Source organism: Ambystoma mexicanum, chromosome 3q (assembly GCF_040938575.1).
Source record: "Ambystoma mexicanum isolate Mex_15411 chromosome 3q, UKY_AmexF1_1, whole genome shotgun sequence".
NCBI lineage: Eukaryota > Metazoa > Chordata > Amphibia > Caudata > Ambystomatidae > Ambystoma > Ambystoma mexicanum.
Window position 1 is genome coordinate 1,118,418,544 of NC_090926.1, and position 19,409 is coordinate 1,118,437,952.

Sequence of the window (19,409 nt, forward strand, 5' to 3'; positions counted from 1 at the left end):
CCATTTGCTTTTATACTGGGCCCTGGTAGCCTTGCTGCTCGCGCCCTGTATGATCTCTAGACTAGCCTGTGAGAGGCTGAGGTGGTGCAGCATTACCTGCTCCGGTACCACGCTGTGAGGGCTAGTTCCTGTGGCACGTGGTGGATGAACCTGCCCCCCTGCTGCGCCAGAAGATGAGCTGGGGCCATCGGGAGATGAATCTGAGGAATCTCAGAGGCTAAGCAGCTCCGAAAACCACGGCCTGGCCAGCCCCCATGGAGCTACTAGAATGATGTTGAGTTGAAGAGACTCCTTGATCGTGCAAATCACTCTGAATCAGCAGTGTGGCCGGGAAGGCATAAGACTTCATGCTGTTCCATTGAAGCTGAAATGCGTCGCCCAGGGAGTCGGTCCCTGTACCTGCCAGGAGTCAAACTGAGGAAACATCTTGTTGTGCCAGGTGGCAAAGAGATCCACTTGGGGATGACCCCACTTGTAGATGATCCCCGGAATGACAAGGGGGTTAAGCTGCCACTCGTAATTGTCCACTCCCAACCTGCTGAGCCTTTTCGGCCTCCAGGTTGGATTTCCCCGGGAGGTTGACTGCGGTGAGGTAAATGTAGTTTTCCAGGGCCCACTCCCATACGTTTATTGCCAGTCTGCACAGAAAAGGGGATATGGTGCTCCCTGCTTGTTGACGTAGTACATGCTGGTCGAGTTGTCTGTCTGGATGAGGACAACCTTGCCACTGAGAAGTGGTAGGAATGCTCTGAGAGCTAGCCAGATGGTGTTCAGCTCTAACCAAATGATGTGGTATTCCTGCTCCCGTCGAGTCCAGGCGCCGTGGACAGATCGTCCAGGGTGGCTCCCCAGCCCTCGAGCGAGTGGTGATGGTGACCGGCGGGGAAGGCGGCCAAAATATAGCTTGCTCGTCCATAGCTTGCAGTCCCTGGGCCACCATGTTAGGTCTGGGTGCAGAAATGGAGGAAAGATGATCCTCTCGGATTGAGAGCCCCGCTCCTGGTTCCATGAGGCCACACAAAGTGCTGCTGAATCCTCCTCATCCTCAGTCTTGTGTGTGGGACGGCTAATGGGAACGCCGCCAAGAGACCCAGGAGATGTTGGTACCACCAAGCAGAGGTCACTTCTCTGAGAAAGTGGGCGGTGGCCCTCTTGATGGCCGAGATCTTGACCTCCGACAGAAATACCTTCTCGGAGCACGTGTCCCGGATGAGGACCAAGAACAGACTGCGTGGGCTGCAGCTGCGACTTCTTGAAATTTAGCGAGAAGCCTAGATCATGCAGCCTGTTCATAGGGGCATGGGAGGAGTGGTGAATCACTTCTGGAGATGTAGCCCTGACAAGCCTGTCGTCCAGGTATGGGTAGATGTGGAGGCCCTGGACTACGAGGAGGGCAGCCACTGTATTCATGAGCCTGGTAAAGACCCCGGGGGCCGTGTTGAGGCCAAAAGGAAAGACCTTGTATTGAAAATGGTAGCTCATGATCCTGTACCGAAGGAAAGAACGATGGGGCTGCCAAATCGGGACGTGTAGGTACGTGTCCTTCAGATCCAGGGTGCACATCCAGTCTCACTTGCACAATGTGTCTGCTATAAAAGCTGGGGTAACCATCTTGAATGTTTGCAGGGGTAAGGTGAGGTTGAAGGTAGAAAAGTCCAGCACAACTCTCAGGCCTGCCTGTTTTTTCTTCTGAACGGCGTAAATCCTGGAGTAAAAGCACAAGCCTCGCTGAGAGGCTCTCTACAAGTGACCTGATCCCCGCCAGAAGAGTTGCTGTCCCAACCTGAGGGAGTGGAGGTTAGGATCCAGGGGTCCGCGGAATTCTGGCACCAGTAATGTGCATGGAGAGCAAGCCTATCCCCCCCCCCCAAATGGAGACACGTGGACCCGAAGGGGCGTGTCAGGCCTTCTTTCCCCTCGCAGTCTGTTACGGAGGAGCCGGACTGGAAAAAGCCCTTACACTGCCAGCCCCCCGCCCCCACCGCCGCGCCGCTCCCCTCTTTTGTAGCTTGCACCGGTTCTGACACGGCGAGCAGTCCCGTCTGCCTGGATCTCCGTTCCTGGAAGTCGTGGAACCCTCCATACGTACGCCCCCTGTCAGAGTGCTGCTGTGACTGGGTGTACGACCTGGGCGTGGTCTTTGTCAAGCTGGATAAAGACTTGGCCGTTTGCGAGCTGTTTTTCTTCTTGTCCAGCTCTTCGTTCGTGGTAGAGTGGAAGAGGTACCCCCCCCCCATCCCTCTCGAATGGTAGATCTAATATGCGTTCCTGGACATCCAGGTTGAATTTCGTTGCCCAGAGCCAGGCTGTCCTCATGTCCGTGGCGATACAGATGGCCCGGCCAGAGGTGTCAATATGGGCCACGGTGGATTCCATGAGGTCCTGCGCCACCAGCTTGGCCTCAGCCAGCCCCGCCTTAAAACGTGATTGGCTCTGGGTACGGAGTTCCAGGAGGACGTCTGCAATTTCCCTCCATAACCTTTGGTTAGCGGCAGTCAGCTTGGCATCGGCCTTAAGATGATGCAAGGACGCGTTGAATAGAGTTTCTTCCCGTACGCCTCCAAGATCATCTTCTACTTGTCTAGCAGCGCTGCAGAGGAGGAAGAGGCTGAGGACGACAGGGGCTTGGAGTATAGTGATGCAGCAGCGATCACTGGGGAGTGTGGCTGAGGATGGACCGAGAGCAAGAGTGTATCCCCCTCCATCTGTCTGTCTGTACTTGGCATATAGGCGTCAATTGACGGCTGGACCGAATGGGGCTTGAACCAACACTTCTTGGCCAGGGAGACTACGTCGGCTTGCAGAGGAATCCCCGTTTTCGCGTGAGGACTTCAGCCATATAAACTGTATGCCACACAACTGGCGGACACCAGTCCTACCTTGTGACTCTTTCCTCCACCCGCTCCGCAAGAGGGGGTATGGATGAGCAGCCACCTTGTCTGACATGACAGCCATTTGGCCGAGCTGCGTGCCACGTGCCAAAGTCATGGTGCCTGGCTCGCTGGAACCAGCCCCGTCCAAGACGCTTGGTGTTGGAACAAAAGGCCTATCCTGCACCTCAGACCGTGACCTGGAAAGTATTGCCCTCGGCAGAGCTGCCGGGAGTGCTGCGTGAAGGCGCACCCTCGGACACGATTCTGGTACTGGTCCCTCGGGAATAACCGGTAAAAGAACCTTACGGTCCCTAAGCACTGACATGGGAAGGATCCGGAGACCCCCTCGGCCGTGAGGTGGGTAGCTGGACTAGCCTCTGTACATGTGCCGGTACTAGGGCGCTGCCCTTCGGGAGTAATCCCGGTATTTCAGACCACCGAGACCTGGTAGGAGTGTGCCCTTGGCGGATCTGCCAGTAGAACTGTGTATAGGCGCCGGTACTAGGGTGTGGCCCCTCGGGTGAAGACCCGGTAAAAGAACCTTCCAGTCCCTCAGCACTGTCACCGGGAGGATCCACTGACCCCTCGGCCGGCCGGCAGCTGACTTAGCCTCAGTACTCATGCTGGTATGAGAACCTGAGTAGTTCCTCCCACGCAGGCGAGTCCCTGGAAAGTAGTCTCCCTTGCAGGGTGCGCTGCAAAAGAGTGGCCCTACCTTGGGCCTGGATCGATGGACGAAATCCTTCAAGTCATCTGAGGCGATCTACAGAAGACCTCCCTCTACCTGGCTAGTCTGTTCTCCAGAGATCTTGAGGAACGCGCGTTTCACGCAGTACAAGCTTGCCAGCCGTGGTCTGGGCAAAGGCAATGTAGAGGATGGACACCTGCTGAACCCTGTAGAAGATGACATGCGCCAGGGAGAAGCGTGACGCTTGAGGATGGAGTACCTGAATGATAAAAAGACAAAAAGACCTAAGAGAAAGAGTATCTGCGCATGGAATTACATTGTCGAAGCCAAACCCAGGAACGCTGGTGAATCCAGCCCGTTCCCGAGAGCCTCTAAATATAAAGGGGAAGATTATGTTTTCTGGTGAAAAAGGTTCAGTCTCCCGTCCTTTGCGAGGGACGCCCATACTGTATGGAGGAAAGGGGATGGCACGTAAGAGTATTGTCCCCTACCAACCCTTCCAGGAACCTCAGATCTCTCACTGCATCTCGCCTAGTGATCCCACCCCACAGCTCCATGAGACTTGGCGGTTCCTCCCTCTCCTTCCAAGCGCCAATCACCTGGAATTCCCTTCCATTACACATTTGCAACACGGAAAACTACCTGAAATTCAGGAAGGCCCTTAAAACCTGGCTCTTCCCAATACTCTCCTAATCCACTTCCCCCTGAATACACCACTAATAAATGCCCCCGCATCAATCACAATTCAGGGGCCAGCAGCTCTCGCAGGGGTTTCTTCTGACACACCGACTGGTATGCCAGGTAAGCCAGCAGCTTTCGTTAGGGCACACCTGACCCACCATCAACCCACCCACAACACCACTCCCATCGGACAAGCTCTCCAGGAAAGCCATCAGCTTGCACTCTGGCACAGGCACAACGCTTGCAACATTCTCACCATGCCTCTGCCCTCAGGCCCATATGAGAGATGACTAACAATGAAATAAGTAACCCAAGGTAGCACACGCCCACCACTAAGTAATTCACTGCCACTCTTATCTTGCATCGCTCACGCAGGGAAGCTCTCAACACTAGCAATCTCCCACTACTAAGGTATTCCCAAATCTAGTTACAACAAACCATCAATTTCTGTTACACCACAGAAACCTACTGTACTATAGGCTGTAAATTCTGACACTGAAGCCTAGGCGCCCTGCCCACCATGCAGGATTCTCGAATCTAAGGGGTAACCTCTTTTGTTGTTTATTATAGGAGACCTACTGCATTTTGAGACCTAAGCCAGTTGCACATTATATAAGTGTAGCCTCCATCTTTGCTTATTGTAAGATTAAACCTACTGCATGGTGATAGCTAGGCCTCTCTCCCACTGTACAGGATTCTCAGATCTAGGCGTAGCCTCAGTCTTTGTTTACTGTATGCCTATACCTACTGCACTGTGAAACATAGGCCCTTCCCTCACTATACAGGATTCTCAAATCTAGGTGTAGCCTCCATCTCTGTTTAATATATGTGGATATCTGCTACAGTATGAAAGTTTGGCCCATTGGTATAGGACTCCAATTCTAGACCTGGACATATATTGCCTGAGCCGAACAATCCCAGAGCGTACGGTACATATATCTTCACACCACTAGTGTGGACACAGGTCACAGACACGACCAAGCATCCATGCACGATAGAATATAGCTATGGCCAAGCACATCCAGTCTAGTGCACACACAGCCATCCAGACAAACACCTGACAAACCTCAACACCTTTGCCACTAGTATACAGCGGCCACTGCCCGAAAGGAAAGCAGTATAGCTAGCCTCACATACTCTCTCAACAATAGCAATCTATCTCCAACCCTTAACAGCACCCACCCATGTTTTTGACCTCTCTTGGGCTGCTTAGTCTAGCATTGCCAGCCACTCAAATTCTAGAACGGCATGCGTCTCCGAAGCTAAACTGCCTAGAATTTCCAAACACATCGACTACAGTCACCAAGGGCGTTCAACGGAGGAAAGTGCACATTGAGGCCACACAAGTAGGGAAAGAGAGCTATATAAATAGCCAAATACAATACTAGAGGTTAGATAATTTAAAAGAAAAGCTACTAGTTCATCATCTGGTAGAAACTCCCGATGTGGAATTTCTAAAACTATGAAGTCAATCATAAAACACCTCATCTATTGTCGAGATCAAGCAATGTGTATTTCTCTTTTCACTTGCATTGTTTTATGGCCTGTTGTGATCTTTTAGCCTAGCGACTTTAATAAGGGGAGAGGTGAATGAGAATCCTGTTATTCACGAGATAAAACTTAAAGGTCTGTGCTTGAAACCAAGCATCGTTTGCAGTTTATCCTCCACAGTGCGCCTAAACGGGAGTTAGTGAAATGCCACAGATGTCGTCTAGATGCACATGAGGATTAAACTGGTTTTAACAATGCGCTATGTTGCTAGAGACAAAGTTGAAAAGCAGGTGGCACCAACACATGTATGAATAATGGGTTTTTGACCTGAAGAAACTTTTACCAATTCCTTAAATTGAATCACGAACACTAAAGATCATCCAAATTAAAAGATTATAGTGGAATATAGTGTGTGTCTCTGGTACCATGCCTGTTTTAACCTATATGCTTTTTTGGCTCTGGTTTCAGTGTCATGTCATTAGCAGAATAATCGCTAGAATAGTCAACAAATTTCAAATGGTAGGTACCACAAATGACGTCATTGTTAGCAAAGTAGTATGTTTCTGTATTAGCAAAAATAACACTGCTCATTTGCTTCAATTCCTCCAACTGTCTCACATCGGATTGTTTCTCTGAATTCAGAAATTCATTTTTTTTTTAAAACTGCTCTATTTGCAGTTTTGAGAAGCCAAGTTATTTTTGTGCTTCCTCAAAGCTTAACGTGAATAACCACTCAAGACTGCCTTGTTTGGGGCAGACCACATCTTGCCAGTGGCCAACAATGGCAGCCTATACATCCCCAAATACTCCCCCATTCAGGTAGGATGCTTACTTTGGAATAAGCCTTTTAATTTCAATTATTGTTCATAAGGTATGTGAAACTAGGGCTCAATATCACAGACTAAATGTTAGCCAATGTTTACCGGTACAGCAGTGTACAAAAAACATATAAATAAGCACTTCTGCAAGTTGATATGGCCACTGTTGGATCATTTGTTGGTAGGGAGGCCCAAGAGCTACGAAAAGTAATTTAACTAGATCGTCGTTATGGAGAGGGCAGGGCTACAAGCATGCTTACGAAGAGCCCTTAACATGTTAAGCATATCGACAGCAGAGCCCTTTCAGAAAATTACTGACTTACTGGGCACCCACTGCAGGCGATTTCTTAGAAAAAGGCCACCAATCTGCAAATAGAACTGTCAAGAACTTACCCCAAGTTGTCATCTCTGGTAAGGAATAACCTTAGAGAGAAAAGATCCTACAGTCCTTGAAGAAGGGCTCGCGCGTTATTAAGTGGCCTGCAAAGCAGGCATAAAGATAAGCATGAACACGTAATACCTATGAGCCAAATGAGAATCACAAGCACAGAATGATTACATAGACGGGCAGCAACGAGAGCACAAGCCACAGATGGTCAAGGAGCAGTCGAGGATGCAGAGTTACGCTTTCTCTTAGCAGCATCAAAAACTGCAGCAAACACATTTCATCATGTCTTGTCAAAGATTAGACAGTACAAAGTTCTAACTGGGGCGATATGGTCCTACAAATTATACTAAGTATACAATTATGAAAGTGTTACAGTACAATAATCGAGATGGATTTTAAACTCTCAAACTAGAGAAGTGCTGACTTACACTGGAAGCCACAACGTATATTTCTTGAAGACCTACATATGGACATTTATAGAAGCATAGAGCCAAGCAAAAACAATGGCCATAAATAGTGCGGAATTTAAACAAGAAACGTTTGACGAGGTCGGATAGAGCAACATTTAACCACTGCATTGGATTCAAAAAGTCACTGTAAAATGTTGCTGGTTCAAATTGCTGGATTGTTGGCAATTGTAGCAAGTATGTGAATGCACATCTTTGCAACTAGCCTAGCAATCAATACTCGTGATGGATTTGTTTCTTTTTAGTTACATTTTTTTTTAAACTACTTTAGGGTGCATGTTTGGATACAATAATAAATTCAAATATTTGGTGGTGTAGCGCAATTTACTTTCTTACCTGAAATTCAGGTTCTGCGTGTTCCGCTGTACCAATCCACAATTTAAGGATATTCCCATTCCTGCCAACAAAAAGGATGTAGGAGAGTAGAGGAAAGAAAAGAACTTAAGTGAGCTGGAACAGCATACCCTCTGCCTCTCACTTCAGCTCTAGGTATGCTAGCAATAATTCTGGGTCATAAACCAGATCTAATACAGCAAAACTGAAGGACAACAAGGCACTACATTGGGAGGGATCCAGACACGCACAAAGACTTTTGTAGAATGAGAATTTTCAGTTAATCAAAATTCTGCCCTCTGGCAATCCTTGTGCAAATCTGGAATGATAGGAAGGATACCAAACTCCACACAGCCAGACATAAAATCGCCTATTTCAGAATCTGCCCTACATAAGGAAGTATTGTGAAACCACTGTAGATCATCAACAAAAATCAATTAATGGGAAATAGTCACAGAAGATGCATTTTTGCTTACATTGAACTTCACACTTTCTTCTTGTGCATTAAACACAAACAGTAATTAAGAGACTGGTACCTTGAGGAATTTGAAAATAAATCACATTAAAACTGAGTGATGCACCTAAACCAATGTCTACATCTTGTGCAACAGTCTCTGTATAAGGCTCTGGCTGATTACATTAACAACCTGTACAGTCATGATGAACCTTTCTGCACCGGAAAAGCAATGAAAACCATAGCTCTGTCTTCCTTCAACTAGCCTCCACGTATATTTTAATGTACAAAATTGAATGTGCCTGTACTCAATATTTTTCAAAGGCACACAAAATGATGGAAGGTTCCGATTTATAAAAAAAAATACACCTACAGGACAGTAACTGTAAACCAAATATTGTGCCTCATTCCTGGGCTCGCCCAAATATTTTAAAAGGTTTTCATAGCTTGATGAGATTGAAGTCATTGCCAGCTACAACTAAGTTTTACCCAGTCAATTAAGTTAAGCGTTAATTGATGTACCGGAGTTAATGAGGTCCACAGAAGTAATTTTCAAATTTAAAATCAAGCCAACTTCAGTTGTTAAACTTGGAAACATGACTTTTATAGCTTATTTAGGGTACAAGTAATATGGAGACTTGCTCTGGTAAATCTCAATATTATCTTTGATGCAGGTTTCTTTGGTTTAGGACTGCATGGCACATTTCTGTTTATATTGTTTCTTTAATATACTGTACGGCTGAGGTAGTTCTTGGTGAGCCTCCTCACTTAAATGCTTCAGAGAAACATTTACATTTCTTTTCCTCAGACTAACAGTGTGATTGATGTACCACAGTAAAAATCAACTAGAGGTAAAGGTGTGGGACGGATGCTTTTTTTTTCTTTTTTTTTTTTAAAGGTGGAAATTGGAGCATACTGTTTTATTAACTATTTATTCACTTGCTCAACAGGTATCTTCATCAGTCCAAAAACATTGCATTAATAATTCACGTAAACTCCTCCTGCATGTTTTTAACTGGACTTAATTGGGGGAATAATATCCTACGTAAATTAGGGCAAATCGATACTCTATTAAGGGGTTAAATGGGCTTATTAACCATCCCAGAGTGAGGCAAACCATAGGTTTTAAAATTATCTATATTTCATTTGGCAGCCCTATGTAAAGCTCAGAAAAGCAGATACATGCAAATCTGGTAATACTTGCGTTCGTAGTCTTTTTCACTTCCAGAGATGTAAAGGACACATGAGAATTACTATTTTACACAGTACAGACAATTCTGATACCACGTACACTTGATTTATTCGATCAGAGTAAAAGGCTAGCAAGTTCAATTGTTGATAAACATGCCGAGTCTTACTTAGTCACATTTCGAAGTGACTGAGCAAGTTACTAAGAAGAAAGGAAACGTACAGCACATGGAACACTAGAATTGAATTTCCTTTGTTTTCTGAATTGAAATACAAACGCTTGCACATGTTGAGTAGAATACAGTGCAGGATGTGACATCAGGTATGATACTACGAAAACAAACAAATTTTGAATTCCTAATAAAAGTTTTTTGGTTTGAGTTTTCACATTTGATTGGAAGGGAGCCGCTTTAAGACAGCTGCCTAATATAGACATTTAAAGATTAATAGAGTAGCATAGAGGAAAGTAGTCTCCATCTCTTACAAACTACAGAACGCCCTGTCACGACATGTAGTACAACACTCAAAATTACCAACATTTTAGTGGACAGTCATACCTCTTTTTGAAAAGTTCATACTATGAACACAATGGGAAACAAATCGCCCTTCTACGGGAGGTGATATAAATACAACCACATGCTTCAAAGGATCAGAAGGGCCTGGCTAATTAACATTTGTAAGAAACTCACAATGACCAAAAAATGTATTGAGTCAACCTGATAAAACAAAGAATCTCAACAAAAGAAAAATCGCTAGGAGGGTGAGCCAAATTTGCAAAGGCTTTTGAAAAGACTTCCAAAATTCCAAAACAAACATAAAATAAGGAATTCTAAAATTCATATTTGACAAGAAGTAGAATGAAGAAAATCTAATACACTCATAAAACAGAAGAAAACAAAATAGAGAAACTACAATTAAATGTGGAAGTACCAGTTCAGGAAGTTCATATGTAACTTCGTATTGAGCTCATGTGCTCTTATATCACTTGCAATCATACTGCATGGTCTAAGTTTTCCTTGGAGGATAAATGTGCAAGAGCATGTACTTTTGTCTCACAACTGGGCTACTTTGAACCCTGGCAAGATCACTGATAAAATAATTTGTACCAAACTAGTTTTTTAAAGGCTTACATTTGGCGCTGGACTCAACAGAAAAGATCTACTGAATTATGGATACCATAATAACTTCTGCATTAAATAACAGAACGCAACCCCTTAAATGGGATGTAAATGTGGTCCTAAATCGCCAATCTGCTAAAAACAAAGCAAAAATAAATGCATTTACCTTCATGATGATTCAGGTAGTCAGTCTGTAGTTCTCACTTCTACACAACCTGTTGCAACGCCTGTTCCTGCAGCAGGCGAGTCCAGGAAACTGCTCAAAAATATGCTCCATAATGCAGCCATTGAATGTAGAATTTCTACCACACATGCCTAACATCACGTGCCATGGTGCATCGCTTCCCGATATAAAATGCCCCCAACGCCAGTTAACAAGTGTTTACACCAAGCAGTAGTGTAATTACTGCTGATAGGTGCACAAGCAGTTGGATGGTTAAGGAGTGGAAAGGAAGCAGAGCAACCAACTAGAGTATTGTGTTGTATTTGGTTATTTATATAGCGCTCTTTCCCCACTTGTGTGGCTCAATGCGCTTTAAACAGGAAGAGCATGCTGTGTGCACTTTTGAAATCCAATCTAATCCATCAGCCAATGGTGCCCAACACCATAAACAACAGAGTTCGGACCACAAAAAGGTATTTATCGGGCCAATAACATGCCACATCAAAATTATGTAGTGAATCCCGGTGCCCAGTTATGTGCTCTCCCTGAAAACCCGTTTGAAAAATGTGCAGGTTCACATTTAAATCAGATCGAACTCTAGGAAATAATCGAAGAACCATCCTTCAAACTACCCTAGCAGCCTGTAAAACTGTGTAAAGCGCCCCTACAGCTTGCAAATAGTTCACCTTGCAAGCAGAAACGAACATGGGCAAAAGGCAGCCTTCCGAGAGATTAAGGGCACAGTTAGGGCATCCTACTAAGTGCATCTAGACACTGCTGAAAACCTCACCTCAATTAAATAATGTGAAGAGCAGTTCCCAGACAATACTGAAGTGGGAAAACAAACTACCAGTTGAGCCGCTGGGGCTGGTTCTATAGTGGAGCGGGACACCAGGGTGAATGATGGGAGGCTCACAAACCACGGATTCTAAAATCTGAGGCTGCATCGATAAACATCTTTAGGATAGCTTTCCTGCTTGGATTGTGGTAGCAGCAAGAATCCCAACAAACTGAGAAGGGAGAGTACGAAGACGGCAGACAACGGGTCAATCACATGTTATTTAAATTCCTTTCTTCCATTGTGGGATAATTAGAGCCGATTAGGTCACAATACGCTAAAATCATCTGGATTAAAATATCCATCACAGAAATCTTGTTACAAAATAAAGTTCACAGGTACAAATCCTGTTGGATCAGTTAATTTTATCCTTCCGAGGGGCGATAAAATGTGTCACTAGTTGAGTGACAGTCACGGCTATTAGTGCTTCGAGATCTTAAGGAATGAAGCACTAAACAAGCACACAAGTGGAACAAGTTGCTTTATTTATGTATACTTAGGTGCCTTAGAATATACCATTATTTCAGGAGTACACCCAACAGAAAGAAATCTTGCCCCTGTATGGCAAGTATGACGATTAAAAGCCTACTGAAAGACGTGTGCAGTTTTATCAGGTTTGGACTGGATTCCACCTTCTAAGCCCAATTGACCCAGAGATGCCCTTTGCAACTTATTTGAGACGGTACGTTAACTTCGGTTTTAGAACGGAGTCTATGAAATTGGAATCCTTTTAAGTAAACCAGTGAGTACTTGGGTCATTCAACTGGATCTACTGCGGCACCACTAAATAGAAAATGGGGCACAAATCAAATTTGACAGTCCTTTTAACAGGACTATGACATATTTAGGTGTTAGTTTTTCTTCTAGAATGTAGACGATTGAGTAAAACAAACTTTTTGAAACTTGAACAATTGTGCATGTCATCAAGTGCAGACATGCAGACACTAGTCAGTTAAGAGAATACAGTAAGAGGAATCTTCCAAGATTTCACATTTAATGTTGAGAAAACCGATGTTAATTTCTGCACACCAAATCCATGAGCATCACTGTAAGGGCTTGGTGGAAGTCTGAGTGTTTTTTTTAATACACACATTTAGGTCAAACTTCTTTTTCACTTTAGATACAAGTAGAAGTGAAATCTTCCAACTTTCCTGGCATAAGTGGACTGGTAATCTCCATCGTAATGGGATTAAAATTATAGAGTATGTGTAATCAGGTGGACACTTTGAATTCCTATCTCTTGAGATGACAACTGTCTTGAGCATTTGATACAAAGCAGCACAGGACTCAAAATGCAGAGAAGCAACTTGGTAGTGGCCATTTAGGAATGCTTTTTTCAGGGAGAAGTCAAGCGAATGACATCACTTAAGCTGTTAAACATGGCACATGACTGCCTTATGCAGTACTACATGCTGTCCCATGAAAGGGAAAGCAGTAATTTGGAAAATCTGCTTCAAGCTGAAATGCTTGGCATATTGAAACAGGGAGTGAACATTACCTTGCCAACCCTGTGAAAAGAAGCTTGAAACTTGACTTGAGAATCGAAAAAAAATAAACACTTTGAGTCACATCCCATCCAACGGGACTGAGGGAGAAGTCTCTTCCTGCTGAGAGAAACACAACTGAAGTGAGAGGCAGAGGGTAGGCTGTTTCAGCTCACTTTAGTTTTGTCGGTCTCTCTTGCTGGCAGGAAAGGGAATATCCCCATTATCCTGGATTGGTACAGGAAAAATTGCAGAAAGACTTGTCTCAAGAAAAAAATAACTACTCCTAGCTTTTTTTATTTATTTTTTTAAGAATGCCCAGCAACATTTTCTAGCGGCATAATCTCTAGAGAGTAGATTAATCTGTTAAACATATCAGCTGCAATACACAGCCAAAGGTAACTGGTCCTGCTCAGATGCTAATTATCTATAGATGGAGAGAAGTACTGCTCTATTTCTTTTTACCTGTAGTTTCCGTGCCATAGCTACCACTTCATGGTCTGGAGGATTGTACTTATAACAATTTGAAAACATCAACCGCACATCGGCTGCAAACTCCTGGGCTTCTTGGTACTCACAGTTCTCCATTTTGACCTGGGAGGGAACACAAAAGCACGTCAAAGGAGAGCAAAAAAGAACTGAATTGGAAGGAAAAAAACGAATGGAAAGGCAAAGAATTCCCCCTGGAGTCGGTTTGCTATTGAAGGTGTTTAGCAGGCTTCCCTCAAAATCTCAAAGCCGGTGCGAGCACGGTTTTCCAGCATTTGGCAACTGGTGGATCTGTTGCTAACGAGCATGCTGAGCAAAGCCTCAAATTAAGAACAGAGCTCTAATGTTCCTGAATATAGCATTAATTAGGCCATATGAGAGTTGAAAATGTTTCTTCAATGTAGGTTCCTACAAATATTCCATCATGTCCAAGACGCCCAACATTTGCAATCCTTGAGACACAATCTAAACTTAAAAACATACTGGCCACTTAAAGCTTAGGGAGCCAGGTGCACCATGTCTTTACATTCACAAACCACCTCACGACTAGGGAAAACGAGGTTAATGGTGAAAAACTCACAACCGAAAGCAGGGTCAGCTGGTGTGCAGGTAACAAGCTGAAAGAATTAAGCATTAGAGAATGCCAGTGTTATGCACACTTTTCTATGTTAACATGCTTTTAGAGAGACTACCAAGAACAACCAATAATTTGGGTGAAGCTTAGCTTAAGAAACTTGCCTATGTATCATACTGTTAACAGACAAAAGGCCTTGATATCTGGGGTAGACAGCAAGTTTAGCACACATAGGAGGCCGCAGGGCAGGTTAAACGATTGTGCTTGGTTGAGAATGGGCAATATCAGCTTTCTGTGTTAATGAGCACCACTTCCACAGAAGCAGCAACTACTTTAACCATTGCTACCGGCTCACAGCAATGCTCAATTGAGGACAAAGGATTGCTTTATGGCATGTTCAACAAGATTTTCCCCAAAATTTGACAATGAACCAAGGTACATTTTATCAAATCTTAACTGGTGGGATTGCGTAGAACAGCACGATTTTTCCAGGTACCGGTATGAAATAAAAGGAACAAAAAACTATAACAAGGATGTAAGAGATTTGCCCGATTTGTATGCACCGATACATCCAAAGGCAGTGAAAATGTAGGGAGGGAAGCACATTTGCCACAGGACATATTCAAAAATCTCATTCACGCAGAGTGCATGCAATTAAAAACGTTTTGCCCAAGATAGCAAGGACATTTGAATTAGAAATATTGAGTTCACATGGACACATTTGTTAATGGACAGAAGGATTGTTTGTGCACTATAAGAATGTTTTTCTTTTCAGCAGATGCAGCCCGCCAATGAGAATTGGACTAGAAACTAGAGTTGTACCACAGAGAATAAAACTTTCAATGGGCATAGGACTGCACGATGCATTTAAAATACTGGATTTTATTCCAAAACGCTTTCTCATCAAAAACAGCACAAGGTGTTGTACAACAAGAAAAACACAAAATAAAATTACACATTTAACATATCAACAAAAGAAATAATGAAAAATAATAAAAAGCAAAATAAATCCAAGCAAAAGTACACGCATTAGGTATAGGGCTGCCTTACTGTAGCAAAATAAGCAGCGATGAACAGGCCAGGGGTGTGTGACATACACCCCCACCTAGCCAAGTAACACTGGTTAGGAGATCAGAATGGAAAACCCTAGCTTAAATTTTAAGTTGGTTACTGATCCAAGTACAGCATATCCAAATACGCTGGACAAGAACAAGTTACTTACCACTAAAGTTCTTTCAACTGAATTTTCCTCTCACGTATCCCTCATCTTAGATATTCCTATCTTCAGCTTCGGAAAAAAAATTCTCTCCACCAGAGGGCACTGAGCTTAAGTTTGCGTCGATGTCCCTCAGAGGTTGCCGTTGAGCATTGACGTCATCCACAGTATAAAGGGCTCTAGCCGCAACCGCAGGCATCAGTTCTGTTTTTTTGTATATTTCCCATTGATGAGTTGATCAGGCATACCCCTTAGACCGTAAACTCGCAAGAAACGTTGTGTAAAATACTTAAACTGTACAGCGGAGTAGGACGGGAGAGTCAATGAGGAATACATGGGAGGAACATCCAATCGAAAGAACGTTACAGTTGGTAAGTAACTTGTTCTTCGAATGGATTGTCCCCTCCCACATATTCCTCATCTTAGATAGGCTCCCAAAGCAGTATGAATTTGGAGGGGGGAGTACCAGAAATTATTAATCGTGGACTGTATGAAGGACAGCTTTGGCTAAGAGACCCCTTTGTGGTGATGTTGAATCTAGAGAATAATGCTTCACAAAAGTGTGCATAAAGGACCAGGTGGGCGCTGCACAAATGTCTTGCATTGGGACACCCCTCTGACGAGCTGTTGAGATTGCCATGCCACTGGTTGAATGAGCCCTCAGCCCATCTGGAGGATCTTTTCGAGCCCACCTATAGCAGTCAGTGATTGCCACAATTATCCATCTGGACAATGTTCGTTTGGTTACTGCTAGACACAATTTGTGTCCAGTATATCCCACAAAAAGCTGATAACATTGCATACATTTAGCCAACCTGGAGATCTAGAAACAGAGCCCTTTTAGGGTCCAATCTGTATAACCTTTCTTCCTCCTTACTTGCGGAGGAGAATAAAAAGGTAAAGTGTGATTTTTTTGTGACAGGTGAAAAGTCCGAGACTATTTTTGTCAAAAAAGAGGGTTTGACTAACAGTAACCTTCTCCTTATGAAAAATGGTGTGAGGAGGCTTACAAGAGAGCGCCTGCAACTCACTCACCCTGCGGGCTGATGTAATTGCCACTAGAAGTATTGTCTTTAGGGTAAGGAGCTTTAACGAGCAAGAATGTAAGGGCTCAAATGGAATACATGTGAGCAATTTTAAAACAAAATTTAAATCCCAGACGGGAACATGAAAAGGGGTTGGAGGGTACACATTTGTGAGTCATTTTTGGAAATGAATAATCAAGGGCATTTTGAAGTAAGACACTTCTGAGGAGCGCTTAAAAATAGATAGAACTGCCAAGTATCCTATTATTGTACCAACTTGGAGCCAAAAATTGGCCAACCAAGTGTAAAAGTAAAGAAAGTACTGTATAAGTATTACATAAGAACGGGTCCACATTCTTATACCCACACCAGTTACTGAACTTGTTCTAACGACACTAGTACAATGATTTTGTTGTTGGCCTTCTGGCCGAAAGCAATATATCCATTAAGTCAGCCGGGAGGTCCCAACCCTTATATGGTCTCCAACCCAGGCCTCCTGATCACCGACACCTCTACCAGTGCCTCCTCAAAGCAAACTTTCACGGACATCCTCTTTGTCGTTCCCACGCCAAACCTATGGACCCTACATATGGTCTCTGGGCTCGATTTCTCTTCTCCATTAATGGTGGCACCCGGTGGGATGCCCTACTGGCCTCCTTCCAGTCCTCTAAGGTCATCATTAATGTCCATGTGAATGGCACACTCTTGATCAAAGGCCCTCAGGCCAATCTTCTCTTTGATAGACGCTTCCCGCGCCTCATCAATTTCCTTTCCTTCTCCTGCTGTCCCCTCTCCCCCCCCCCCACAGCATCATCGCCTTGCCCTACTGCATCCTCCTTGACTTCCTTGCCCTCTCTGCCCCCCTTGGGCTCCTACACCTGTGCAGGGCGTACCTCTGATTTGTACCCCTCCCTGGAAGTCCTTCAAGGGTGGCAACCTTCTCCATATTGCCACTCTTAACTCTCGCTCAGCTGTCAAGCATTCGTCGAACATCTGCTGCCTCCTTGAACTACTCGAACTGGAAGTCCTCAGTCTCACCGAGACACGGTTCACGGCCAGCTCGGTCACAACCTTTGTGTCACGATCCATGCCCCCGACCCCTCCTCCCCCTCAGGTATACAGCCCCCTGGAAGCAGAGGTGCTAAAGCCATTCACACTGGCCCCAAAGGCCTTAAAACTTCATCAGAAACATACATGGAGTCAGTCCTGGCACCTTTGGCGCCAGGCTCATTATCAGGAATAAAGTAATACCAGTTTTGGACCTTAATCCAACATGGAGGCCTATTACACAGCTCAGTTCTGTAGCAGCAAGCCATGCAGTCTAGTGTTTCGGGTGTGGCTGGTCCTGGAACTACTTTACCTGGGCTATTTAATCCACACACAAACAGCAGAACATGCTTTGCGTTATTCTGCACTCATGCAGTTTAATAATCACAGTGTCCAGCTCCTGCTCATCTGCTTCTCCGGCGGCCCGATCCTGAAGCCCTAGATCCGGATTCCATTAATAACCTGAAGAACAATAACAGCATTACCGAGCAAGAACACTTACCTGTGAAGTAACCGCCTTGAATCCATCCTGCGCTTTGCTTACCACGCCCATCTCCGGAGTTCGCCACAACCTGCAAAGGTAAAGAAACAAGGACATCATTAATAACAATTCTTACCTGGGCAAGCAGCGAGTCCCGGCTGCACCCTGCGATTCTCTTACCTCGCCCATCTCCAGGTTTCACCGCAACCCGCAAGGGGGAAGGAACAAGGTCAGCATTAACAAAGCACTTACCTGGGCAAGCAGCGCTTCGATCACTCACTACGGAACATCACCGCAACCTGTAAAAAGAAAAGAGAACACAGGTTAGCAATTAACACCAATAAACAGCACAGTGCTCCGTGCATCAATAACTCACTGTGGTCTTCGCCATCGGCACAGCAAGTCGAAAGAAAGAAAGACAGAATAAAGATGGAAAAGACATAATTCACCTGGAAAACAGCAAGCAGAGTCGGACCACAGCCGGTCTGGATCCAACATAAGGGCACAGACCAGTGAAGCAACTAGGTTCACGGAACACCCGCACCAACCACACGCCCCTGCACAGAGACGCAGGATGGAATGTTCAATGCACAAAAACCTTAGGTGAGTAATAACCCCAAGGGAGGGGGATTTGGACCAGAGGGAGGTGGGAGTCCACCCATCACAGAACCAGTATCTTAACCATTAATCCTCCTGTTATAGGCGCTACCCAACGTCTGGCACATAACCAAGCAGAGAGGGGTCTGGGATAGCGCTTATACCTCCATCCAGCTTCATGTTACGCCCCCATGGATACCAGGTGAGCCTAACACTTTGACGCTCTCCTCCCTGATGGCTACAAGATCCTCTCCGCTCCCAGGTCAAACCGCCCGGAGGGGGTGTAGCCCCAATCTTCCCAGAGTGCATTCCTGCCTCTGTCATTCCTACGCAGGCCTACTCTTTTGAATGCCTGGTCTGCAGGTTCTCTCTCACCCCTAGCCATTCCCATATTTTGGCTACTATCTATTGGCCTCCTGGCGAGATCTCCTTCCTCTCAGAGTGGGCTGACCTCTTCACTCCTGGCCTCGACCACTCAACTCCTTCTTGGTGACTTCAACATCCACCTGGATGCCTCTCGTCCTCCCTCTGGACTCTTTTGCAACCTCTGCAACTCTCTAGCCCTCTCTAGTCTCCCCTCTGGGCCGACTCACTCTGCAGGGGACACTCTGGAGGTGTTCATCTCCACATACCACCTTCTTTCTGTCTCTCAGCACTCCTCTCTCCTGAAGTGATCACTTTCTCCTTTCCTCCCATCCCACCCTCTCTAACCCCCCCCCCCCAGGCCAAGCCACCGCTGCCACCCACCTTCTCGGTCATTTGAACCATGAAGCCTGTGTCAGTCGAGGCTATCGCTGCCACTTTCTCAGCCCCTCCCCCCCCATTCCCCGTTGGCTGACTCACCAAGACACAGCCCTTTCCATGCTCCACTCTGCTACATCTGATACGCTTTATATTTTTGCCCCCGTCATGAGAATCCGCATGAAGCCCAAAGCCAAGTTCAGCTTCTGGTACAACTCAGACCTCGTCACCCTTAAACGCAAGTGCAGGGTGGCT

General features: G+C 45.2%; 1 protein-coding gene across 3 annotated transcripts in view; it reads right to left on the reverse strand.

The window, feature by feature from the left end:
• The window catches only part of BRD4 (bromodomain containing 4), a 1,521,397-nt gene that overhangs the window by 1,237,433 nt on the left and 264,555 nt on the right, over nt 1-19,409 (reverse strand). For 2 of the 3 annotated variants that reach the window (XM_069603884.1, XM_069603886.1), the window contains exon 9: nt 13,450-13,578. The exons of the other annotated variant lie outside the window; for it this stretch is intronic. In XM_069603884.1, coding sequence (XP_069459985.1) covers nt 13,450-13,578 — 129 coding nt within the window. The remainder of the gene's footprint in view (nt 1-13,449; nt 13,579-19,409) is intronic. 3 annotated transcript variants of the gene reach the window in all.